Source organism: Sitophilus oryzae, unplaced genomic scaffold (assembly GCF_002938485.1).
Source record: "Sitophilus oryzae breed Bouriz unplaced genomic scaffold, Soryzae_2.0 scaffold_803_pilon_pilon, whole genome shotgun sequence".
In the NCBI taxonomy this organism is placed as follows: domain Eukaryota; kingdom Metazoa; phylum Arthropoda; class Insecta; order Coleoptera; family Curculionidae; genus Sitophilus; species Sitophilus oryzae.
This window is the reverse complement of record NW_022147421.1, coordinates 108,723-136,583: the sequence shown is the minus strand read 5'-3', so window position 1 is coordinate 136,583 and position 27,861 is coordinate 108,723. Positions and strand designations below refer to the sequence as shown.

Here is a 27,861-nt window from a genome sequence, read left to right as displayed (position 1 = left end):
GCTTATTTTTGGCAAAGGGATTTTTCGAAAGTCAAATTCCAACGAGATGAAACTACCTCTCAAATATTACCAAGTTATATAATAATATCGCCATATTGTTTTTTCTCATGCTGACATAAATGTGAGAAAATTTTATCCAGTTTGTATGTTAATGGAAATTCTTGCTTTGCTTTTACAAATGATTAATTCGACGCGAACGAAGTCGCTGGTACACGCTAGTATTGTATATTAACACTGTGATATTTTTATTATAATATCTTTTATAAAAGATCTTTGACAAAGAAATTTGATAGTGTAATAGCGGCCTCAGTAATATTGAGTTTCCAACAGGTTCATTTAATGACTGAGCTGTATGAGCTAATTTTTTTCTCATACCGCTTCGATTGACTTTCACTGCTTTTTCCATTTTTTTTGCTGTAATTACCATATGGCTGGTTGTCAATTTTTTTCGAAATGGTCAAGGAGACGATAATAGAAATCATGCAAATGGTTTTATTGTCAAAAATGTGTGATTGAAAATTGAATAGAAAGGTCGCTTATTTTTCACTACGATTGTACGCACAGGAAAAATAAACAAAGTAATTTATCTCATAGCAATAAAACGTTAATTTCAGTAGATGACTCTACAAAGCCGGTGTTAGTTCGTCGGGTGATTTTTATTTTTACCTGTCTATATGTAAGTTATAGTTATTTATTATTTCTATTAACTACTTTAAATTTAAATTTCTTATTTTTTATTATTTTGAATTTTGAAAAATAAGTATTCAAATATTAGAAAATACGAAAGGAATATTTTTAAAAACTGTGGATTTTGAAACTGAATTTTTCTATTTTTAGCTAGTGATGATGAATTTAATTTACTAACAATATGAAAGTCTTAAAACGCTTTAATAATGTATAAAGAAATATTTTGTTATTAACATAGACAAATAGGTAGTATAAGTAGTATATTGAGTTGTCAATATAATATTTTGTCGGTAACTTCTTTAGGAAACATTTTACATAGAAAAAAATCGGGATATAATTATTTATATGGAATTTCGTATGGTTTTATAACGTAAATGTCAATAGGTACCTATATGTTTATTAGGGAAAGAATAAATTAGTCATATGCATAACTCCTAGTTCTACAGTATGTCTGCGGATTGTGTTTACAAGACGATTTTTTTTAATATCGACATTTTGATAACAATTATTATTTTATTCTTGATAAAAATGTTTGCTTGTTCTATAAAACGGTTAATACCGTTATACAAATTTCCATACCGTTTTGAAGAAAATAAAAAAAACATAAAAATATGGTTGAATTTAAGTCCTCCATCAAAGGGCGTTTCTAGTTTCTATGGTAATCTCAATTTAATTGAATTCTTTGATAGATGGTTAGTGTTAATTTTGATAACATCATATTTTTTGCTGTTGTTAAAGTATCACATTTTCCGATAACTATCATCACCCTTTCCGTAGCATTAAACTAAATAAATGTTATGCTTCCTTTAACATTTTAAAACATCAAAAAATATTACATTAATTAAAATTCTATGAATAACAATCTATCAAAGAATGAATCGAAATTATATTACCATAGAAACGCCTTGTGATTTTTTAGGACTTAGGCACTTTAACCATATTTTTTTTTTATTTTCTTCAGAACGGCATGGAAATTTGGAAAAGTATAAACGGGATTAACCATTTTAGAACAAGCAAAATTTTTTATGAAGAATGCGTTTTTCTGTGTCAAATTTTTTTTTTCCTTTTGTAAAGACAATCTGAGGACATACTGTATACAAAAGTAATATTATTTAATTTGAAACTTTAAAAAAAACTTGTACTTAAATAACTAACCAGAAAATCTAAAAATAAATTATAAACATGTCTAATAATTCCGACAACCTTCGAAATTACTAGTTCACCAGAAATATGTAATGGTATTGCAGTCATAATAAAATTATTACCTGTATTGCGACTGAAATTTATTTAAACCAACATATTTTTTATGTGAAAAGCCAAAGTATTTCCACGGGCACACATTTTTAAGTTTTTTTTACCCTAAACAAATTTAAATATCCAATAAAGGGCTTTTACTGTTTGGTTGTCGGAACAATAAAAATAAATAAAACTATGTAAATATGAAGAATTTCGTAGGTAAGACAAAAGTGTGTACATTTATGTAAAGAGATACTGAAGAGAACCACTAAACCAACACTTCACATGAGAAAATTTGATTTCGATGTCAATATGAGTCTTACTTAAGTCTTACTTGTAAGGGGCGCCACCTACAGGTTCTTTAAGTGTTTTGAAGAGTAATAACTTTTCGTCCGTACCTGTATAAAACTATATATATAAAAAAGTGAAAAAATATACTACATTTTCGTAATTTCTTACGTAAAAAATGTCTATTGGTAAAAATCACTACGAGCAACCAAGATTGATTTAGAATTGCCAATATTTGTCATTATTGACAAAAATAAACATGTTGAGTATGTAGATAGTTATTTGACCGAAATAATAAATTTGGGAACTTTTAATTTTTTTTTTAAATTAATCATAATCATAAATTTTCTTCGAAAAAAATGTGATAAATAAGTTTTTGTTGAACTTTTGGCACAAAAGCATTTCAACTTTATTATTTCAGTTTAATAACAATTTAGTCAACATGTTTAATTTATGTCTATCATGACAGGTATTGATAATTTCCAAATATTTCGAGGACTATTAGTCGTCACGATTTTTACCAAGAGACCGTAAAAAACGTACGTAAAAAATGTAGCAAATGTATATTTTTTACTCGGTAGTTTTATACAGGTACGGACGAAAAGTTATTACTCTTCAAACAAATTAAAAAATATGTAGGTGGCGCCCTCTACAAATAGGAGACATATTGACATCAAGATTTCCTATGTCAAAAAACTCCCAGACATCAATTTTCTTCCAAATATCTACGTTAGTTGAAAAATCATTTGGAAAAAATTGAAATAAAAATGAAACTTCTACACCCTATATCTCCGAAACTAAGCATTTTAGAACACACTCTTCACAGCAGAATATGCTGCCCGAGTTTTCCAAATACAATTTGGACCCTTCTGTATATAAACCCGCAACATAAGTATAATTCTTATTTGAAATGTTTAATAACAAAATGAAACTCTAATTTACCACAATACACCAAAACACTTTACTGTAAAACACTGGGCGCGCGTTTTGCTTACCATGTTAGCATCATCAGCAGATGATTAAAACTAAAGATGTACTCATATAGTTATAATTATCCGCTGATGATTCTAACATGGTTAACGCGCGTCTAGTGTTTAAAGCGTTTTGTTGTATTATGGTGAATTAGTGTTTTATTTTTCTGTTGTAACACCAAAGGTTTCAACTTTCAACTATAATAAAATGTTTAATATTATAATTTTCATTAAATGCTAATTACATACTTAACTAGGTATTTATTTTCATATTAAATTAAAAGTTTTATTGATGTTATTGAATGTTTTATAACCTTCAAAACTCATGCAAACCGAATAATCACTTCAGTGAATTCTGCTAGACCTGACTAGATAATTACATTTTTCCAATTGCAGCTTCTCAAGCTGCAAACAATGATGAATATTTCTTTTATTTAAATCTCGAAATTTGCATTAATCTTCGTTACTAAACGTTTTAATCGTAATATTATAAACAACAGAGTCACCTTCACAGCATAAAGAAGGCAGACACATCCATATTTTCTTTTTAACTTGTTCTGCGTTTCAATATCAACCTGTAGTTACATAAAAGGTGTATAACCGTATTAGTAGTTGTAATTCCAGCTAAGGTAGAGGTTATTTCATATAAGGTGTCTTAAAAAAATTTAGTTAGGCCATACTTTTTATATAATTTTATTTACCTGGAGGTACGGTACTGTTTCCGTCAATAACCATTCTAATCATTGTCGCATTGGCATATCTACCGATGACAATGTGCAGTGGTGTTAGATGTAGAATGACCGCCATTACTGCTGTTGGGCTTGTTTTCAGGGCTCCTGTGATGCGGATGCATGCCAGTGTCTGTACTTTGCACAGGTTTTGCTGTACGTTGCTCTAATTATCTTTATTCTCTCTTTATCTACCAAGCAACTGCTCCATAAAGAATCATGCGTCTTACTACCATGGTATACATCCAATTCAAAATGTTAGGAGCGCAGCTTCATCTATTTCCCGCCAGTCTTCTGCATATCATAAGAGCCTTTGTGGCTTTGCGGGTAATGTTTCTAATGTGCCTGGTTCATAGAAGTTTACTGTCCAGGGTACTAATTTACAAATATTTGACTTCCTGTGATGGCAATATTTCTGTTTCATCTAGTTGGATTCTTTTCAAGTTTTTCAGACTATTCAGGTTTTCTGCTGGATGGCACTAACTCGGGTAACTATGTTGTTTGCATACCCAATGCAGTGTATTTCCGCTAGAATTAATTGGTCTAGTAGTTCACTCACTACCAAGCTCTACAGTAGAGTGGGTTACTCCACCTTGTGGATTTTCTTGCGTTGTACAGTTAACAGCTACAGTTTTGGTACATATCTGAGTCTCTGCTGCCCGTGTTGAGAGCATTTCCCAAAACCAGCGAATAATAGTTCTGTTTGCCCCTCCTGTTTCTATAGATCACCACCTGTTGTTGTACAAACGTCCCTGCAATGTTAAAGAAGGCACAAATTGCTGTTTCTTTGCTATCCAGGCTTGCCTGTATTAGCCCCGTTATTCGGTATAGAGCACTTTCTGTGGATCTACCCGCTCTTTAATGTAAGAAATAAAATGTTCGAGCGGTCACGGAAATATCAATTATTTTCAAGTTTATAAGAAGACCTTGGCGTGTTTTTATATTGTTGTGAATAGTGTAGTAGTAGAAATAGTAGATGGTGAGTAGTTATTTCCTGACTCTCTTTTAGAAGACCCTACTTTTGCTGCTTTAAAGGTTGAAAGGTGTCAATGCGCCATTTCAGTTTTTACTCTTTTATTACTAGCTTGGCTACTTCCCAACTACTTTCTATTAATGCTACATGCGCATCAATAGAATAGTGTGTTAGTAGGTTAGCTCCAAATACGTTTAAAATAAAGTATACGGAGGGTACCGCTTAAATTCCTGTCCCGATATTGAAGGATGGCTATAGAATTTCAATGCATTTCCTACATAAGTCTATCCTTGGTTTGTAGGAGGTTTGACTAAACAAGGATGAACCTATGTCTTGAACATTCGACTTGATTTTCTGTCCTCCTTCAATACTGGGACTTAAATCCTCTCATTGCTCTTATGGGGAGGCCGTCGTATATTTTATTTAAACGTATTTGGTTAGCTCTCTCTCCATTTCCTTCTGTGTAACTTCCGTCAGATTTCTTAAGTGCCATGTTGGGGATAGGCCCACTCTTGGCCATAACTTTGTGTAGTCTACCACAAATTACCTGACACTACCATTATAAAAGAATAATTTACCATTTCGATTACTAATAAATAAATCTAAAGCATGCACTTAAGAATAAAGTATTTTAATGAGTAAAATAGCATACCGTGCAATTGCCAAGATATAATTATTATAGAAATAAAGAGATGTCTAATATTGATACTAAAAATTTATAACAGAATTGTTGAATAGGTGTTTCAATAGAAACTAAGTGAAATAAATTGACTTAGTTTTACAAGAGATCTCACAGCTTTTTGCAGTGGAAGAATTGGGTTGCGAGACTTGGCATTGTTTTACATTCTCTGTTTTTGATGTGATATTTTATAATACAAACCACAAATGTTACAATCTTTAATCTGATTAATTTTGAACATTGATAATAACTAAATAAGTATAATTTTATCTTCTATTTCCTGGTACAACTGTTTAACTCTTTATATGTGTGTATTTCGACCTATAGATGTGTAAAAATGAGAGTTGAGTTGATGAAAGTATATTTTTAATTAGAGACAACATAATAATTAAAGTGACTAATTATTATGATGCGGCACTATTTGTACTAAGGATTTATCTGGTATCCAAAACCGTAAAATATGATGATAACACAACAAGCGAGAAATATGTTTACAATTTGTAAGATTGCCGTGTTACGGATTCAATTACTATCCGATATCAAAAATGTGTTACTTATTGTTTTGTACAAATTCTGCAGGTTTAGTTTCTGTCTTAATCATTCATTCATTCTACAGAGTCAACTATTTTGATAATTTATTAAAATGATTTATGACGGGGCCTGATAATAGTATTTATTTCAGATTAAAGGTAATTTTTACAACTGGTATTTCGAAAATTTGTTTGATAAAATACTTTTGTAAAATTATAAACAGAAAATATTTCTTAAATTATAACGATCAGTATATTGGAATTCCTACCCACTTTTCGGACTTTTTAAATAAACGTTGTTAGTTATAAATCACCATAACGTTCCAATGCGGAATTCCTGAACAACATCACCCTTGACTACACCTAATTCTATCCCGCTATAGTAGGTACATAAGCTGATTAGTTGTACGATTTATAATAGTTTATTTAATAGTAAGTGATATATCATCTTTGGATATATCTGACCAACACCTGTAAAATTTTAAAATTGATTAGAAAGAAGACAAAGTCGACCAAAAAAGAGAGTTTGGGTTAAATGTAACGATGACAATGCAGTCCAAGCGAAGAATTTTGGTTAAATTGCATGATACATTACATAAGTAATTTGGGGATGTTAATTTAAGAAACTAAATAACTATTTTCGTCTAGTAAATATAATTTATTAATGTTTTGCTGAAAGTTAAAAAATATAAAACCATCAACGTGTAGCAAAGATTTGCTTGTACGAGCCCTAACAACTATAATATGTTGGGACAAGGTCTTTTTTGCAATAAAAAATAGTAATTTAAAACGACTCAATTTATTTTGATTATTATTCTAAATTCAAACATTACAATATGATCTAGACAATTTTACTACATTTTTATAACTTTGCAAACAAATCACTTTTGATAATAGCTTATTTTGCCAAAATCAAGCCAAATTTGCTGACAACTATATATTGGAACAGCACAACAAGAAATTTGTTTAATACTGAGTTACATCACCTTTCGCCTTAACAACTGCCTGAACTCTTAATGGCATTTTATTTACCAAAGATTGGCACATTTGAGGAGAAAAATTTCCCAAATTTCCTGCAGTTTTGTCCACCAATCAAAAATTGTCCGTTGAGGGTGGTTTCTTAAATATTGTCCGGACTACTTGCAGGATGGGATAGAACTTTTATATTATTATTACTGAACCAATTTTTAGTTGATTTTGCTGAATGGCACAATGCTCCATCTTGTTGGAAAATACAGTTTTCGTTTGGAAACAATTCATGAGCACTAGGCAAAAGTGAGGTCCCAAGTATATGTTGATATTTTTGGGCGTTAACAGTGCCATGTATAAAATTTAATTTGCCCAAACCTCTTGCTGACATGCAACCCCAAACCATAATCTCCTTAGGGAATTTAACAACCCTCTATAAGTAATCTTAATGATTAAGCTTTATTTCGTATTATTCGTTTTCGATGATCTCCAACGCAAACATGTGCAACAAAAAATTAGATTTTGCCCAATTGTAGCGATTTTTCTTCTGAATTTCTGTAAGTAGCGATTTTTCATTGGCCTAAATAAGAATTTGTATCAATAATCTTCAGGTAATTGATTATCCACACAAAATAAAGTTTACCTTTTAAAACCCCAGACCGCATTTATGGATATATTTTCGGCAACATTCTCTTGATATATTTAAACCAGTTACAGTATTCCATTTAACTGTTAATTCGCGAAGAGTACTTCTTCTCGCAGACTTGCAAATTTTTACTAAATTTTGTAAATCTCTTTGAGATACAAACTTTTGGCCTTCCCGAACTTTTACCTCTAACATCTACATTGGCACATTCGCCGTATTTTTTTTATTATATTAAAGACCGTGGTTTTTGGAATACTTAAATCATCAGAAATTTTTCGAATTGTTTTTCCCGTACTGTATTGACGAATGATAATTTCGCGTAGTTTTTGATTTGTAGCTTTTCCACGGACCATTACTTTGAATTAAATAATTAACAAAATTGAAAATTAAAATTACTTACAGTAAATCTCACTACTCAAAGTATCGAGTCACTTACAAGCTGTCAATGCTGAAGTAAACAGTTTGCGACATTTGTGACGTTTATAGCAAAGCCGTCTATGATGATATTAATTATTTAAAAATACTTGTCCCAACATTTAGTTGTCAGCAAATTTGTCCTTTTATGAACAAAATCCGCTACTGTAAATATGGATTGATTTACAAATTCATAAAAATATTGTTTCAAGTTGTTTAGGATATATGGCTATGTTTATATTTAAAAAATTAAACATATATTTTTCAGTTATTTTGAAAAACCAGGGCAATAATTCCAAAATATGACCTTGTCCCAACATATAGTTGTTAGGGCTCGTAGTAAGCAACTAAGATATAAATATGTCCATCGAAATATTGTTGCAAAGTGAGTAATTAATGGAGAGATATTAGCTTAAGTTTTCTTCTAGTGTTGCTGTAAACAGCGTTGGGGATATCGCGTCTCCGTCTTACTCCTTTGCCAGTTGAGAACTCTGCTTTTTTGTATATATTGGCGAGAGTTTAGAGTTAAGAAATTTTCAGTCAACTGAACTGGACCAACAAAGGATTAAAAACAGATGGAGAATATCTCAACTATCTAATATTCGCCGATGACATAATCCTAACTGCGAATAGCCCTGAAGAACTACAAACACAAATTAACAACCTAACTACAGCCAGCAATAAACTGGGTCTCAAAATGAACTTAGCAAAAACTAAAGTAATGTACAACGAACTAGTGGATAGAAAAGACATTCTAATAAATAACACAACACTGGAAATAGTAGAAGAATATATACCTATATTTGAGACAACTAATACACAGCTCGGGATCTCTACTATTAGGAAGCAACAGAAGAATTAAGTTGTCATGGAGTATTTATGGAACAAATTCAATCATATTCAAATCTATAATGCCACTTTATTTGAAGAAAAAACATTTGACCAATGTGTACTACCAGTGATGACCTATGTATGCGAAACCTGGACACTTAAAACAGACATCATAAGGAAACTGCAGATCGCACAACGCTCAATGGAACGAAATATGCTGGGAATAACCAAGAGAGAATATAACAATAGAATAGAGTGGATCCATCCATCCTAACACATCCATAGACTCAAATCCCTCAAGTGGCAATGGGGAGGATACCTGGCAAGAAGGATGGACAACAGATGGACCACAAAAATTACAGCATGGTACACACGACGTGTGTTAAGTTAGCACAACCACTTTAAACAAAATGTATGAAACTATGTGGAATAATGGCCGTAAATTAGCCGTAAATTTGCCGTGAAAACAAAAAATAAATTTGCCGCTCTTCGCTAAGTATGTTAAATCGATGGTTGTGCTCTAACTTAATATTAAGTTAGCACAACCACCATTGGAAATCCGTGAAAGAACATAGTTAGGAATTTTACAGTATAGCAGGAATTTGCCGTTCTTAGATAGAATTAAAAAAATATATCCTCCGATCATTCTCTATCCCCCTGCATCAAAAAATATAATAGCATCAAGGTCATATATTCAGTACATTCAGCACAACCATTCCAGTACTTAAAGGTTGAGTAAAATGTCTGAAATTAGGTTGAGCAATTGCCGTAAATTAGCCGTAAATACACCATGCAAACGGAAAATTTGCCGCTCTTTTATTTGTTTATATAATCTACAGGGCTATTTACGCTTTACGCTTTACGCGAAAAAGCTCTAAAAAACTATATTAGGTTTTTGGTTTGCGAATTTTATTTCAATTTTTTTAAATAATATGGGGGCAATGGTAACGCACATTTTGAATTTTTTTTGTCAGCATACAGGGCGATTCAAGCATATTTTCAAACCAAAGTTGTATATTTTTAAATGGAATACTATGTTTTTTTTAACTCTATAACTATCTGATCATCAATAAAGATGAATATGTTTAATACATTTCATTCTTAAAATTCTTAGAATTTAGATTTTTAGAGGGCTTTAAATAAGCAGCAAATTTAGCTTAAAAACGGTTATATTTCAAAAACCATTCGGTATAATATATGACATTATGGTATTTTTGGAAAAGAAATTTTGTGGCAGATACACTGAGCTAAAAAATATATAATATTCTATTTAAAAATATACAACTTTGGTTTGAAAATATCTTTGAATCACCCTGTGTGCTGACAAAAATATTTTCAAAATGTTCAATATTATTGCTCCTATATTAAATGAAAAATATTAAAAATTGAAATAAAATTCAGAAACCAAAAACCTAATATAGAGCTTTTTCGGAAGCCTGAATCACCCTGTAGATTTTATAAACAAATAAAATAGCGGCAAATTTTCTGTTTGCACGGGGATAGAGAATGATCGGAGGATATTTTTTTTAATTCTATCTAAGAACGGCAAAAAAATGGTAAATTCCTGCTATGCTGTAAAATTCCTAACTATGTTTTTTCACTGATTTCCAATGGTGGTTGTGCTAACTTAATATTAAGTTAGCACAACCATCGATTTAACATACTTAACGAAGAGCGGCAATACTTAACGAAGAGCGGAAATTTTTTGTTTTCACGGCAAATTTACGGCTAATTTACGGCAATTATTCCACATAGTTTCATACATTTTTCCTAAAGTGGTTGTGCTAACTTAACACACGTGTACACACGAGGAATTAAAAGGCCTAGAAGAAGAGAGACCTAGAAGACCACACCTGAGATGGGACCATGATATTATAAAATTAGCAGGGATAACTTGAGCCCGCATAGTCAACAACAACAATGGGTCAACTACAAAGAGAGTATCTAAATATGTAAGGGAGGTTACACAATAATTGGAAATGGTTGAATAAGCTGAAAATGATGATATGATGATGACACAAAAAAAGCACCAATACCTGCCCTAAAACACAATGGGAAATTGATTTTAGATCCGGTAGATCTGTGCAGCACATGGAAAAGCTATGCACAATTATTATTTGAAGACCAAAGAGAAGACAGACAACCTCTCAATTGTGAAGACTGGTCGGGCCCGGAAATTCTTGAATCTGAAGTTCAGCATGCTATGAAAGCTATGAAAAATCGAAAAAGCCCCGGTCATGACAACGTGCATGCAGAAGTTAACTTAAAATATTTGACTCAAAGCATCTCACATATCTATTCAATCGAATATCTATTACCCGTATACGATACGGGTAAAATTCCAAATGACTGGCTAAAATCAACTTTTATAACAATTCCCAAAAAGGCATCTCCAAAAGACTGTAGTGACTACAGACTTACAAGTCTAATGAGTCATGCTCTGAAACTTTTTTTTCGAGTCATGCATGCTCGTATATACGCGAAATGTGAAGAAAAAAGCGGAGAGACACAGTTCGGCTTCATCAAGGGGCTGGGTACCAGAGAGGCTTTGTTTTCAATCAAGCTACTAATCCAGAAATGTTATGATCAACGCCAAGATGTTTTTGTATGCTTCATAGATTATCAGAAGGCTTTCGACAACGTTAAACACGATATTCTCCTAAACAGACTGCTCGAGATAGGAATAGACGCCAAAGGCATTAGAATCATACAGGAACTATATTGGAACCAAACCACGGAGATAAGAGTTAACAAAAATTTATCCACAGACACCTTCAATGTGTGTCAAGAAGTCCGCCAGGGCTGTATACTGTCACCAATACTTTTTAATATATACGTCGAAAAGATATTTCAAATGGCCCTGGAAGGAGAAAGTGAAGGAATTAAGATTAACGGAGTTCCAATTAACAATGTAAGATATGCAGATGATACGGCAATACTAGCACCAACTTTAGAGGATCTCCAGAAAATAATAAATAAGATAGGGGACATGGGAAATCGTTTCGGTCTTAAAATCAACGCTGCCAAGACCAAACTTATGGTAATAGGACGCCAGCCTACAATCAACACCGCATTGACCGTGGATGGAAATATTATAGAGCGAGTTCCACGATTTAAATATCTGGGTGCCATGATCAATGAACGATGGGACTGCGATGAGGAAGTTAAACTTAGAACGAATTATGCAAAGTCAACATTTTTTAAACTTAAAAACTTCCTATTAGCACGCAGTCTCCCGCTAACACTTAGACTACGGGTAGTAAAATGCTACATATGGCCTATCTTACTATACGGCGCAGAAACCTGGTCTCTCAAGGCTAGAACCCTGAACCACATCGAGGCTTTCGAAATGTGGACTCTCCGGAGACTCTTACGTGTGCCATGGACCGCACATGCCACCAACGAAGAAGTTTTAAGAACTGCAGGCTATGAACGAAATGCTTAATATAGTTAAAGAAAGGAAAGTCTCATACCTTAGAGGAGACAAATATTACATTCCTAAGCTGATTCTACAAGGAAAAATAGAGGGACGGCCAGGCCCAGGAAGAAAACAACATTTCTGGCTAAGAAACATACGGGATTGGTGTAACATCAGCGACGCAGCCACTATATTTCGAAGAGCCGAAAACGGCACTCTACACATTGTATGAAGAGTACAGACAATCGCCAACGTGCGGCTAAGCACAAGGCACCGGAAGAAGAAGATGATGATGATTTGCTTAAATATTTTAAAGCAATATCTTTCTGTTTATATACATTAAAATTTTAGATTTAATCAATTTACATTAATATTTATTTATTAATAACTATTGAGTGATCGAACACGTAACCCAGTCTTTTAAGATTTGGACAAAAAATAGGAACAAACTCTATATTTTACCTCTCAAATCAGTTGTTGTTCAATACAGATCAGTTCACCACCTCTAGCAAAACATTCTCGGATTTATGTTTGTTACTATACACACATATGACTTTCAATTTCCTTGGCATATATACTTTGAGATCGATGCGGATTATTCCGTAGATATATTATAGGACTTCTTAATTGTTGTTTTTGTATTTCTAGAACAAGTGATAAAATGCTGCGATTTGTGTTTGGCTTCTGTCTGGTGGCTATTGCTTGCGCTCAGGTATGATCTTTTATTCTATTATAATTTTTTTAAGAATTTAACAAGTTAATTGTATGAATATTTTATTAGTAGCCTTTAATTTGATATATTTTTATGAATACCTGTTTTTAGAAATAAGCCCTCATCATTTTTGTATGGATTATTTAAATTTAAATTCATATCTTCAAAGAATAATTTTGACACCCATTTATTTTTAATTAAATTCAATATTAACGATTGTTTTTTTTATATTTTTTAAACGATTTGATTTCGTTTTTTAGTTTGATTGAAAAATAATGTAAATTAATACAATCTTGTTCATTGGGGGTGTCAAAATATACACTGATAATAATTGTAAAAAATTCTATGTTTATTGTAGGAAGCAGCAATATCTACTTTAACATCTGGTGACGCTAAAGGTACTGTTTATTTCAATAAGACTTCTGATGGAATTTTAATTACTGGTTTCATATCTGGATTAACTGAAGGTACTTATAAGGATTTATTTAAAAATATATTAATTATAATTAAATAAATCTTACTTTCAGGTGATCACGGTTTCCATATTCATAGTTTTGGGGACTTGACCAATGGTTGTACCTCTACAGGAAGTCATTTCAATCCTCATAATGTGAGTGGTATTATTCAAAATAATTTTATCTTTAAAGCTATTTTTATGTACTGAAGTATTTATTCAACTTTCATGTACAGGGTGCGGCAATAGTGCGTTGGGCATCTGTAGCTCCTAGAATAAAAAATTTTGTTTAAGTGAAAATCTATAGTATGTTCTAGGATGTATTCCAGGAAAATATTTAAACTTCTGTAGGGTGGCTCAAAAAACTGTGAGTGGATCGGTTTAAATTTCAGGACATTTCTTGTATTTGTAATAATTTTTGAGGGTTGAAAAAAAAATATATTTTTTATTTATTTATTTATATCTCTGAAACTATCGAAATATATTTATTCATATTTTAGAATTATGTAAAGTGATCCGAAAGGAAGCCAAAAATGCAATAATATACAGGATGTTCCAATCAAAATCAAATCATCCCGATCCACTCACACTTCTTTGGGCGACCCTATAGAAGTTAAAATATTTTCCTGAAATACATCTTTGTACATCCTTTAGGTTTACACTTAAACAAAATTCCCAAGTTTTTTATTCAGATGCCCGTCGCACTATTGCCGGACCCTGTATAATTATGTTCTTCAATTTAGATTAATATATTAAGTAAATATATCGAACGGAAAATTTTAATATAACAACAAACAAACAAACGTCAGTTATCTATTGTTAATTTAAATCATTTAAAATACTAGATAACTTTATCCAATTATCTAAATCTAATAAAAGCAATAATTCGCTACTTATAGTAAACAAAACACTACTATTTAATATTTCCTAACTACGTTTCAAGTAGTGTATTTACAATTAATTACTTAATACCACCGAATATTAATTATTACTGACAATTTATTACTGCATTTTATAATTAACTTTCCTATACAGGGTGTTCATTCGGCAGCATGCTCTGTAGGTAAAAACAGATAAAAAGTTTCTATAAATCTATGTTCTAAAATGCTTCGTTTCGGAGATACAGGGTGTAGAAATTTCATGTTTATTTCTATTTTTTTCAAATAATTTGTGAACTAACGTTGATGTACCTAACCTAACCTAACCGACTTAGAATACCTGATACTTTAGAATAACTGCGAAATCAGTTACATGAAAATATGTTTCTGCTTTACATTTTAAACACTTTTCTGAAACACATAAAAAAATTTCTGCGGAAATACGTCATTTTCATAAAATGGTGTTAACTTGAGACTAACTGTGAAATCAGTTACATGAAAACATATTCCTGCTTTACATTCTAAACACTTTTCTTGTATAGGTATGAGCTTAACCTAGTAGATACTGTGATTTAGACATCAATACCATACCGAGAAAAACAAAAATAAACAAAAACGAACCAACAAACCAAACCATACCAAATCAAAGCAATCAAAACACGCTGTAAGCTAAGACCCGCCTGTTTACGAATTCCAATTGCCGAGTCATCATCACCATCATTATTTAACTTAATCCGTCCACTGCTGAACAAAAGCTTCCCGTAACTCTAGCCATTTCTCTCTATTTTGTGCCATTTGAATCCAGTTTCCAGCCACTCTCTTAATATAATCTGTGCATCGACTAGGTCGTCCTCTGCTTCTACAGGTCTCGTGTTTTGGTCTCCATTCCACAAGTCTCTTTGCCCACCGTCCATCTGTTACCCTAGCCACATGTCCTGACCAGGGCCTATTTTACCAGAAGGCTCATAAGGCCCGGGCCTTGGCCCGGTGGTAAAGTAACCGTTAAAGGTTGTAAAATATTCATAATTTCAAATGTAAAATTACACAGCAATTAAATAAAATAAGCTTTAGATTGATATAATTAATGCATTTTTTAAAATTATTTATAAATTTATATCAAAGATATCGGTACCGGCGATTCCCCAATCTAAAAATAACGTTTTATTTTTTTAACCCAAACTAACAAAAGAAGTTTTGAATTTTATTGGAAAAGAGGGCCCGAATTTTTGCTTGGGCCTTAGGGCCCGACTAGACGAAAAATAGGCCCTGGTCCTGACCAATTCCATTTAAGATATACGACAGATATCACCGCATCTCTTACTCCTGTTCGATTTCGTATTGTGTGATTGGGTATTTTATCTTTAAGTGTAACTCCCAACATGGACCTTTCCATTTTCCGTTGCATGACCTGTATTCTATGTATGTTCTTTTTTGTCAAAGTAAGTGTTTCAGCTCCATAGGTGAGGACAGGCTAGACACACTGGTTAAAGACCTTTCTTCTTAAACATAAGGGGAAGATCAGTTCTCAGTATATGCCTAGAGTACCGAATGCCGCCCATGACAAACCTATTCTTCGTAGAATTTCGTGGGCCTGATTATCCCTTCTAATACCGATCTCATGCCCTAAGTATTTATATATAAGCACTTGTTCCAAAGGTATGTTATTAATGTTTAAATTTCCACTCAGTACTAGGTTTGTCATGTATTGTATCTTTGATAACTTGATTTTCAAACCGACTTTTTCCGATATTCAGCATATCCAGCATATTCTGTGCTTCCTGTATGTTGTCTGTTATTAAAATAATATAATCTGCAAAACAGAGATGATTTATCAATTTGCTATCGATGTTAAATCCTGTTGAATCCTAGTTTATCATTTTTAACATACTTTCTAGCACAGCAAAGAATAGTTTAGGGGACAGTGTGTCACCTTGTCTTACCTCTTGATCGATATTGAATTTGTCTGTGCATTGATTTGTCGATATTCTGATGTTTGCCGTGGCATTATCATATATATGTCTTATGACTGAGGAGTATCGATGATCGATGCGACTCTCACTTAGTGTCTCTGGAAGCTTGCACTGGTCTACCGAATCGAAGGCCTTCTCAAAATCCACGAAGACAAGCATTAGTGGTCTATTATACTCAATGCATTTCTCGATAAGGATCTTGACTGTTAGAAGATGGTTATTTGTTCCGTAACCTGATCGGAAACCTGCTTGTTCGCTCGAAAGAAAAAAGTCTATTTTATTTGCCAATCGTTTGGTGAGTATTTTAGTAAATAATTTGTATACGTAGTTTTAAGTTTTAAGATCTATAGCGTTTAAGATCGCTATAGCGTTAGATCTAAAGTTTTAAGATCTATAGCGTCACCTTTCTTGTGTACAATAATGATGGTTGCGTTGTTCCACTATGATGGGATTATTTCTTCTTCAATGCATTTATTAAATCGGACATTTAAAGCTTTGATGCTTTCTGGTCCTCCTTCTTTGATTGACTCTATTACCAGTCCATCGTCGCCGGCAGCTCTATTATTTTTCATATCTCTAAGGGCACTGATAATTTCTTCCTCGGTTATTTCTGGAATTTCTTCCGACCCCTAATTTAGTACCTTTCGGATGTCGGTTTGGATCCCCTGCTGTTTTGATGTGTAAAGTTCTTGATAGAAAAGTTTAATAGAGTGTAGGATTTCCTGTTTGTGTGTTACTATGTTGCCGTGCATATCCTTGATCTTTTGTATTTCTTTTCTTCCCATTTTACTATTTCTCAATACCTTCAAACTTTGATTCTTCCCTATGACGCTCCTAATTTTGCTTTTGAATAAATGAAAATGGTACACTTCCGCAAAAAGTTTCTAGAATGAAAAACTGAAAAACTGGAGATAATGCATATCCGCAGAATTTTTTTTTATGATATACTATTCAAAAATTGAACTAAATGAACAAATATTTCTTACATACATGTTAAAAAGATTGTAGGTGGTAGGAGTCAATTCTATATGAGAAACCGAATCGTGTGATTCGATTTACTAAAAAATCGCAATATTCGGTGCGACGCCGACGCGACGCGATGGCAAAATTGTAGCGAATTAAGTACTATGGGCTGATTCGTCGATTTGGTTCCATGCGTCCATGCATGCATAACGAATATGATGTGGTTCGTCGATGCAATTCGTTTGTTTGGAAATTCGTCCATTGTGTTCATGATGTCTTATTTGATGGTTCGCCCAAAATCGACATTTCGTCGAACTGTCGTACAGCTCATCGCATCAATTCAACGCATTGGCGAATCGCATCGACGAACCGCAAGGAGTAGTGAGTATGAGGCTTTATTCGCGTCAGTGTGTGCATTGCAATAGGGGCACCTTGTACGTACTTACTTAAACTAAATGCATACGCGTTAAGAATGCAAATCTATGAAATAAAATATGCAAATAGGTTTAATATGTTTTATTATAGATTTTCACAGTCATTTTCTAAATGTTTCCTTGGTTTGTTGTTTATTACTCGGATTAAAATATTATACTATGCAAACAAAAAGTTATAAAATCAGGCAGAATTTCACGGTTAAAAAAGTCTAATTAATTGTACAAAAGAATTATTGTTTTTCTATCGTCATGCAGAGGACACTTGATCATTCATCATATTATATTTACTTGGTTGAGCATAGTACACATTTCCATTTAAATGGGATAATCTATTTCAATAAGTATACAGAATTAATAATAATTTAGACTTTTTAAAAGTTTATAAAGATTAAAAGTTCTTAACAAATATATTATTTTAGGTGAACCATGGAGGGCCAAATTCCTCTGTAAGACACGTTGGAGATTTGGGAAACATTAATGCCAACAGCAGTGGAATAGCAACAATTGACATACTCGATTCGATTATCTCTTTAAGCGGTGAACATAGCATCATCGGCAGAGCTGTACTCGTACATGCTGATCCAGATGACTTAGGCTTAGGTAAATATTTCAGATATTGCAACTACGCTTAAGAGTCCATTACGCTGTACTTTCGGATCGCTCTCAGGGGTCGGGTAAAGCGGGTGTGTGGCCGAAGGAAATATATATTATATTTCAGAAATCTGCCTAAGGCCTAGTCCGATCCTGTCGTGTTAAGCCACACCTAAAATTCAAAACACACGTGCTCTGATTAAGGTTTGCCGCAACATTTGCCATAAAATAGCGGGCAATTTCTTACAAAACCATATAAATTACATATCACCGTAATCACAAGACTTCAATCTATTTCCGTATTGTAACGGAATTTTAAATTATATCTTTATTTTCGAGAAAATTTAGTCCAAAGATAAGGAATATTTTGTTGGTGTTTGACTATCAAAATCTTAAAAATAAAGAAGTTGTTACAGTTGAGGGTCAGAACCTTTGGTGTTACACAGCAAAATAAAAACACTAAATCACCACAATACACCAAAACACTTTTACTTTTACACTGGACGCGCGTTTCGCTAACCATGTTAGCATTATCAGCAGATGATTATAAACTAAAGTACAATCTACAAGGTGAGCGTTTATATACTCGCCCAGTGGGCACCGAGTGGGCGTGGCAAAATCTAGCCAACCGAGTCAGAGCCAACTCAGCGTAACAGTTAGATTTCCGCCACTAGAGTAGTAGGAACAAAGAACGTGAAGGAATTGGACCGTTGTCTCTGTTCATAATATCTTTGCATTTATTAATTCTGATGCTTTCATATGCATCTAATTGCCTGTAATTTGAGACTTGTTTAATTAATTTTAAATTATTAAGATCTATACAATGTTCTTTATCAACAATATGTTCGGCAACGCAAGATTTATCCGGTCTACCATATCTTATCTGAGCTAAATGTTCTTTAAATCTAGTTAATATTGATCTTCTAGTTTGCCCAACATATTTCTGATTACAATCTTTACAAGAAATTTCATAAATACCCGGCCTTTCCAGTAGAGGTGTTTTATCATTTGGATTACCTAATAATTGTTGTAATTTATTATTAGCACTATACACAAGTTTATAATTGACATTCTTAAAAATTCCTTTTAGACCACGGGATAACTCTCTATCAAACGGTATCGAAAAATATTTAGACGTATCTTTCTCCACTTGAAAAGTTGAATTTTCAACTTATCAAATCATTAACCTATACCTACGTTTTCTAATTAATTTATCAACTAGTGAAGGAGAATATCCATTACACTCAGCTAGATTCCTAATGTAATCTCTTTATATTTTATATTTTTCGTTGGAAAGTGGGAAACTAAGTAATCTATGAACTAAGAAATTTAAACTAGCCATTTTATGTTCAACACTATGATGTGATTCATTAGGAATATATCTGCGTGTGGTCGTATTTTTCCTATAGATATCAAATTCCAGGCAATTATTAGCATTTCTAATAACTAATACATCTAGAAATGGTAATCGGTCGTTGTTCTCAATTTCATGCGTAAATTTAATGGAAGGAAAACGATTATTTAACTTAGAAATAAAATTATCTATGGTGTCTGAATGTGTGTCAAAAACAGCAAAAATATCATCCACATACCTAAACCATACTCTTGGAAAATACTCAAACTGATTCCTAGCCTCCACTTCAAACCTGCTCATGAATAAATTAGCCAAAAATGGAGACAATGGATTACCCATTGCTGTACCTTCCCGCTGTTCAAAAAAGTTATTATTAAATTGAAAACAATTTTGTTTCATACATAACGATGTAAGCTCAATATATTCAGTCATAGTTTTGTTGTCGAGACCATTTGCGTTCATTAATTCCTTCAAGTAGCCTAAAGCACAGCTTAAGTAAAAACCAGCTCGGACAGTGTAGCATGCCGCTTTGATCTTTTTACGCTTGGATTTGCGATTCGAAAGAGGGGGAACACTAAAGCGGCGAGCTCTCTCGCCAAAACCAATAGCCGCGTAAGCGCCAGTCAGCCCAGAGATGTATTCAAAAAAAATTTACACGTGACGTAAAAAATTATTCGACTGGTGCTAGAACATAATTTAGATACACGTTTTTTAAATTGTTGACTTTAAATAAATATGCATTCTCAAAGAAAAACATTTAAAAAACAAATTAATTAATTTATTTCTAGAAATAACAGCAAAATGAAATAAGTACATTGATTACTTATAGTTATTTACGAATGTTTCTAAATTAGGAGCTTTCGGTTTTTGTTTGCTACATTTAAGTTCTTAGTAATATTCTTTAAGGTATAATAATTTCTAACTTTTGCGTATAAATTTAACAAAAAATACATTATAGGAAAATTTTGATTGATGGTTGAATTTAATTGTCTGAAATAATTTAACGAATTTACATAATATATTTTCATTTAAGAAAAGTTCTTCAAAATTGTTCTGAAAAATTTTATAAAAAAACTTTTTTAAAAACAAGTTTTTATTTAAATACACTAAAAAGAATAAAATAAACTTTTTCTTTAGAACTTTTATTATGAACTTATAACGTCATTACACAATTTTAATATTATATAAAAGCTTGTCGCGAGATTTGAGTGTACATTTGCACTCATAAAAATCTGGTACGACAACTTTATCTTGTAATTCCTGGTCTAGTGGTCTATCATAACAGAAACTTTGAGAATGAGACAGGGTAGACACAGGTTTTAGTTAATTTACTTGTTTATCGATGTAGAGAAATCTCGCGACAAGCTTTTATATATCTAATATTAAAATTGTGTAATGACGTTCTAAGTTCATAATAAAAGTTTTAAAGAAAAAGAGTTTATTTTATTCTTTTTAGTTATTTAAATAAAAGCTTGTTTTTAAAAAAGGTTTTTTTATAAAATTTATTTTCTACTTTTTAGTTATGCTGGTTTCACAGTGCCACACACTTAAACTCAATTTTTTTCTTAAATAACTTGGGTATCCTATGGGTATCCTAATAATATGTATATCGATTTTCATTAAAAAAGGAGAACTTAAAAAACACGACAGCTGTCAAATTTGACAGTTCAAATGTGAGACAAATAAAATGAAAACCGACTATGGGGTAGGGGGCATCCAATATATCGATTTTTATCAAAATCGGACAAATTTGAAATTATTTGACAGCTGTCACATTTGACAGCTCAACATTTTTTTCTTTCATTTTAGCCCACGGCCATCATCGATTTTTATCAAAATCGGACAACTTTGAAATTTTTCTGACAGCTCAAACTGTCAAATTTGACAGCTCAACATTTTTTTTTCATTTTCGCCCATGGCCATCCTATATATCAATTTTTATGAAAATCGGTTGACTTTGAAATTTTGACATGTCATTAAACTGTCATTTTTTCAAGATGGCCGCCCATATATTTTTTTTCATATGTATATACCCACAATATACCTATACATGTTGTTAAATTGTTCATTACTCGCGGCAAGAGTTTTATGGTTGAAATAACCTCGGCCCGCTCGTCGATAGACGACGCGACGGGACGAGTCGGCAGAAAAATCAATAATGCATACGTTCTCAATAGGCAGTGTTGCCATTCTGTTTCCCTATAAGTAACTGTCGAGTTAACAACCTGTATATATATATATATATATATATATATATATATATATATATATATATATATAATTTCAGCCCGATCCATTCATAAATAGAATTTTAAAAAATCAAAAACCTCAAAAATGTCGCCATTTTGACAGCTGTCAAAAATTCGGGTCATGCCTTGCAAAAAAATGTATTGTCATCGGGACTGAACCTACATGCCAAATTTCAATCTCCTACAATAAAAGGAAGTGGTTTTAATTTAGCTTACAAGATTTGCCCCGAACAAACATACAAAACAAGTTAAATAAAAGCTTATAAAAATAGCCTCCAATGAGGAAACTAAATAAAAAAATTGTCACTTGGCATTAGCAAGCCTCCAAATAAGTAGTCTTCATCGTTTTGAAAAGCTCTAAAGTGTGAATATACTTTTGAATTGAACATTAATTTTGAATTGAATTGAAAATTAAACAGACTATATTTTGAATTATTTCCATAATTATTTGTGCAACCAGCAGCCGCACATTCCGGAAAACCTTTTCCCATTCCATCAATAAAAATAAAATTGAAATAAAAGCACGAATACCAATGGTTAAATATAAGAAAAAAATCGAATTAAAATCTTCCGTAATTCGGCCCTACGCGCCACCGGTGGAGGCTATGCATCGACTGAATGAGGCTGACTGTCGGTCGCTTAATTCAGTTAGCGCATCGTCGGAGTGGGGCGTTTTAAATTCGAGCGTGGGAAAAATTGGCGAGTGTCAAAGCTATGTTATTCTGTAAGCTGTGCCTAAAGTATGTGGAATTGGAACACTTGGGAACAACGAAGATACACCAAAGGAGACTTCTTTATAGGGTGTTCTTCTTTTTGAGGGGGTTTCTTTATATTGTTAGAGTTATAACGAGTTATAATTCATCATACAGTCTCGGGGCTGACAAAAGCCAGTATCTGAGACAGCTCCAGAGAAGCCAGCTCTCCATTTGTCGACCAAAGTTTATGGCACGAACGGTTGTCGTGCTATAATAATGTTTTTCCATTTTCCCCACAGAATCTGCATTCGCCGTTGTTTCTCAGCTTCAGCGAACACCTCAGTAGATTGAATGTGATGTGCATGCAGATTGCAATGCAGATTGAAGCGACAGACCTGTTAGAAAACCCGTGACAATCCAAAGATTTTTCTTATTTAAATAAAACAAATTGTACTTACTTAAATCAAAGATTTCTTAAATAAAAAAAAATACTAGGTTTAACCTAATTTGCACTGAAAGGTGACAGTAAAAAAATAAACTTGTAGTGGTTTGGATTCTCAACAATCTCTGTGCTTTGACCAACTTCGAATTGATTATTGACTGTTTATTGAGCTGATCGCTTTTAGTGCTACTTGACTATAGGATAAGAAGGCTATTTCCCGTTTTTGAGAGTTCCTATCTAAGATGAATTGTATGCATCTTTCGACAGTATATATTTCTACCTGAAGGACGCTGGGGTAGGTGCCCATTGGGGTTCCGAGTTTTCGGCCTAAATACTCCTATCCGGCTTTGGTTTTGAAAGCATCAGTATACCACGTTATAGTATGGTCTTTTACATACTAAGCAAACGTGTTTCTCTTCCAATCCTTTTTATTGCTCAATACTACAGTGAGGTGTTTCTCAAAGTTGTACATTCTTGGTATGTCAGCCACTGGGAGTTAGAGGAGTGGAATTTTCTTTCTGAGGGTGTTACAAGCCCCTGACCTAAAAATTCTATCAGTACTGTTTGCGTCAATGACCATTCCAATCATTATCGCATTGACATGTCTACCGACGACAATATGCTGTGATGTTAGATATGTGTTAGATCAAGGTTAGATTGCCTTGCCGTACGTTGTTCTAGTTTTAAGTACCAAGGAACTCCTCCATAGGTAATCATGGGTCTTACCATTACGGTATACAACCAGCGCAAAATGTTAGAGGCGCAGACCATCTATTTTCCGCCAGTTTTCTGTATACCATGAAATCCTTTGTGGCTTTGCTGGTAATGTTCTTAACATGTCTGTTCCAGAGAAGTTTACTACCCAGGGTTATCCCCAGATATTTGACTTCCTGTGATGGCAGTATTTCCCTTTCATCTAAATGGATTCTTTTTCAGACTTCGCTTTCTGCTGAATAACACTATCGCCGTTTTCTCTGAGTTGATGCTCAGTCCGACAGTCCTGCACTATCTCTCAGTGATACAGAGTCCATTTTGGAACTTTGAATAATATAACACAGGTGCCTTCGTGTTTCCCGCGAGCGATCATGACTATATCATCTGCATATCCTATGTTGTTTTGTAGCTGCCCCATGAACTAGTATTATTTAGATCATTCAAATGTTCTATAATAATTATGATCCGTATCATTCAATCCTGGTATAAAAATTTGTTAAATTAGTTTATTATATTTTAATAGATAAAGATATTGTATTTATATAAACTACTGTAACTACATAATGTAATACTAATTTTTCTGTATTTTCAGGAGGATATGAAGATTCACTCACAACTGGTCATGCAGGCGCTAGAGTCGGATGTGGAGTGGTTGGAATTTTGTAATTATCATTCTTACTTTTTGTTTTATGTTTCAACAATAAGGATGGAACTAATTATAAATAACAATATTTTTTTTTATTTTTACACGTTTTGTATCTGTTAGTAGAATAGCAGTTAGACGGTAATTTATTTCTCATAGAAATACTTATATTATATTTTTTATGTTAAATACATAAAAGTTTTCACATTCCCTCCTCATTGTTTATTGCTATTGCTTCTGCTGTTATTATTGTTTTTTTAAGTATGTTTAAAAATAATAAACTGTCTTAAACTATATGTGTATCCTCATTATTTTATTTTATCCTGCTTCTACGTAGTTGTTATCTGCTTGTCCGTTACTAACTTATTTACCAAAAAGTCGAGAACAGCAATACTAACTGTAAATGTACATTTAAGTGTCGCTTTTACAAATCAGAAAAATACCTTAAGAGTATTTTTACAAGTTGCTTTAATTACTAATATAAAAATTTTACAGCGTTGTTCAACGATAAAGTTCATTATCTCGTTTGTTTTCAGAATTACAAAAAAAAAATTAAATAGATTTGGTTCAGGTAATGTAGTATACACAATCTAAAATTAGTTAAGAATGCTATTTAAAAATCTGTTTTTATTAATTTTAAATAGACGAATCTGATTGATCTGAATTTATTTTGAACACCTTGTAGCATCTAACTCAAATACCATTACATGTACATTTTTGTTCAACTCTGTAAAAACATGCTACCAAATTTGAGTACTCCAACTTCAGAAACAATAGCAACACTAACAATTTTTTACCATAATAAAATCTAACATTTCTTTTAAATGACTTGAAATACATGTTACACAAAATGCTTGTTTTTGGTATATGTATAACAAGAGGGGTCGGTGGTTTACATGTCTAGAAGTGAATCGCTATGGCGATCTAATCTAGTAAGTCGGAGAGTGAAATAGCTATACTTACTGTACAAAAATAGTTAAACTATATCCTCCACACTATATCCTTGAAGCACTTTTTATACTCATATATCATAATGAAATATGTATATTAACATACTCTAAAACTTTCCTATTTATCTTTTTTCGTAATTTTCAAATCAAACGAGAAAATGAACTTATAGTTGTCTCATGTTGTACAGAACAGCTTAAAGTAATCATCTAATCCTGTAATATGCTAAAAGATTATAGGCTGTTATCACAGCTGTTATGTCTAATATATTGTTTAAGGCTGGACCCACACAAAAAGAGCAGAACAGTTTTAGTCAAAAACATAACAATACCAACACACAATAATCAATCTCGAGGTTGAAGACAGGTTTAGACTCATTTAATCATAGTCACGCTGATCGATATCGACCGATTGATCGTCGTTTTATGTTAAAACATTTTTAATTGCGACCCGTTCTATATCTGCTGCTGTGCATATGTAATTGTAAATGAAATATTTTGCTTCTCTTCCAAACAAAATCGTTTTAGAAAAGACAAAAACGATTTTGCCCGGGAAAAACGTTTTTGACTAAAGTAGTTGTGTTCTTTTTGTGGGTGTCCAGCTTAATAGTCAAAACAAATAAAACTTAACAGAATATTCTATTTTTAGGGCTGAATCAGAATCGAGTGGATCTCCACGTATAGTAAATTCATTGTTCTCCATTGTGTTAACATCAATTGTTGTAGCCGGGCGACTAGTATTCTAAATAGAACTGTTAAAAATATCTATAATATGACCAATTGATTTTGTTCGATAATATAAAAAGCTCAGGGAAGATACCAGAGGTCGAAAAAAAACAATGTCTGAAATGGCGCTTGGAAATGAAGATCGCTGTTATTTTATATGTAAAATTATATGGGGAATATCAAAGATCATTATTTCAAAGCCAACTGGACGTTCTTTTTAGATCATACGGTATACTTTTTTAAGTCTACAAACCTGATATTACTGTTAATTCTGAATAATTATATTTATGTGTTATCTTATTAGTAGATTATGATATAATATAATTAAGTTATATGAAAATATGTTTTAATTTTGTAATTATTCCGTGTGTTGCGATAAGTTTCTGTAATTATTGTTACTTATTAATAAAATATACTTATTTACGAGTTTTATTTGTATTGAAAATTTTATGAACGCTTAGAGCTGACATGCCCAACATTGAAAATTATTTTCAACGAAATTTACACTTTTTTGTAAATGTACAGGTTGACCAAATTGGACGTTTTTGAAGAGAAACATCATTTTTTATAGGAGATAGACAGGAGTTACGGGATATTTTTCAAACATGTGCATTTTTAAAAAATCGCTGTATTTTTTTTGCTATGGAAAATTTTGTATTTTAATGAAAACATTTCCAAATCACCTTTTTACGTAGAATTTAATGGTTTTCATAATTTAAGAATTATTTGAAGAAAATTTGATTTTTATATGGAACACTCTGTATATTTTTAATTCATTGAAAACGATTTAAAATTACCTTTCCATAAATACAGCAGATTTGATATTTTACTCAATTTTTCTTCAAGATATAGAGTTTTTAAAAATTTGCCCACTTTGAATAAGTTGACTTGAACGGTGCCGGCTGTAATGCAAAAAAAATCTAGCTGTGAACAGCAATTAAAACGAAAATAATATTTGCAATGAGAGATGCAGAATTTCATAACAATTTAAACTATATTTAATAAAAAATAAAAATTAATAGCAAACCAAGACATGATATTTTGCTACAGGTGTCGACATATCGACCGTCTTCTGTTATGGATGGACACACGGGACCGTTTTTGAACATTTCTCGCGGAATTTATTAACTCAGTAGGGGTGAATAATATTCTCGTATAACCGTACTTCCCAGCTATTCAATTATTCTCGAAGTTGACTGCAAAAATTTGCTGATAATTTCAGCGTTCTGAGGCGGTGCCTCGTCTTGCTGGAAAAATATGTTTTCGAGTTGTGGCGAACTTTTAAAAATTCTGTATTTCGAAGGGCCTATAACAAAGTATCAAGTGTGCTATATATTTTGGGAAAGGTAATTTTAAGTTCTTTTCAGTTTATTAAAAATATACAAGGTGTCCCAAATAAAAAAATAAATTTTTTGTCGATAACTCTTAAATTATTAATTAAAAAAATATACTCAAACCATTAAATTACATCTACTTAAAAAGGTGCCTTAGAAATTAATTTATTTTCATAAAAATTCAAAAATTTCCATAGCAAAAAATTTACAGCAATTTGTAAAAAATGTACATTTTTGAAAAACACCCCGTAACTCCGAAATAGTAACAGATATCGATGTGCGGTTTTCACCATCATGTTTTTGATAAAAATTAAGCTCCAGACACCGATATTGGTTTTCGTCTATCTCCTATAGAAAATGATGTTTTCCTTTAAAAGCATCCAAT

General features: G+C 32.4%; 1 protein-coding gene across 1 annotated transcript; it reads left to right on the top strand.

Annotated features, from left to right (window-relative positions):
- Nucleotides 1-587: 587 nt before the first annotated feature.
- LOC115888620 (superoxide dismutase [Cu-Zn]-like) lies at nucleotides 588-26,574 on the top strand. The gene is made up of 7 exons (XM_030908385.1): nucleotides 588-676; nucleotides 13,019-13,082; nucleotides 13,441-13,549; nucleotides 13,610-13,692; nucleotides 18,201-18,381; nucleotides 24,419-24,488; nucleotides 26,066-26,574. The coding sequence occupies exons 2-7, from the start codon at nucleotides 13,032-13,034 to the stop codon at nucleotides 26,160-26,162; spliced, it is 591 nt and encodes a 196-aa protein (XP_030764245.1). The 5' UTR covers nucleotides 588-676; nucleotides 13,019-13,031; the 3' UTR covers nucleotides 26,163-26,574.
- The last annotated feature ends 1,287 nt before the right edge of the window (nucleotides 26,575-27,861 follow it).

Coding starts and splice junctions, on each gene's coding strand:
- LOC115888620 (XM_030908385.1), top strand. CDS start 13,032: ATGCTGCGATTTGTGTTTGGCTTCTGTCTGGTGGCTATTGCTTGCGCT. Junction 13,550..13,609: donor CATATCTGGATTAACTGAAG/GTACTTATAAGG, acceptor TCTTACTTTCAG/GTGATCACGGTTTCCATATT. Junction 24,489..26,065: donor TGTGGAGTGGTTGGAATTTT/GTAATTATCATT, acceptor TTCTATTTTTAG/GGCTGAATCAGAATCGAGTG.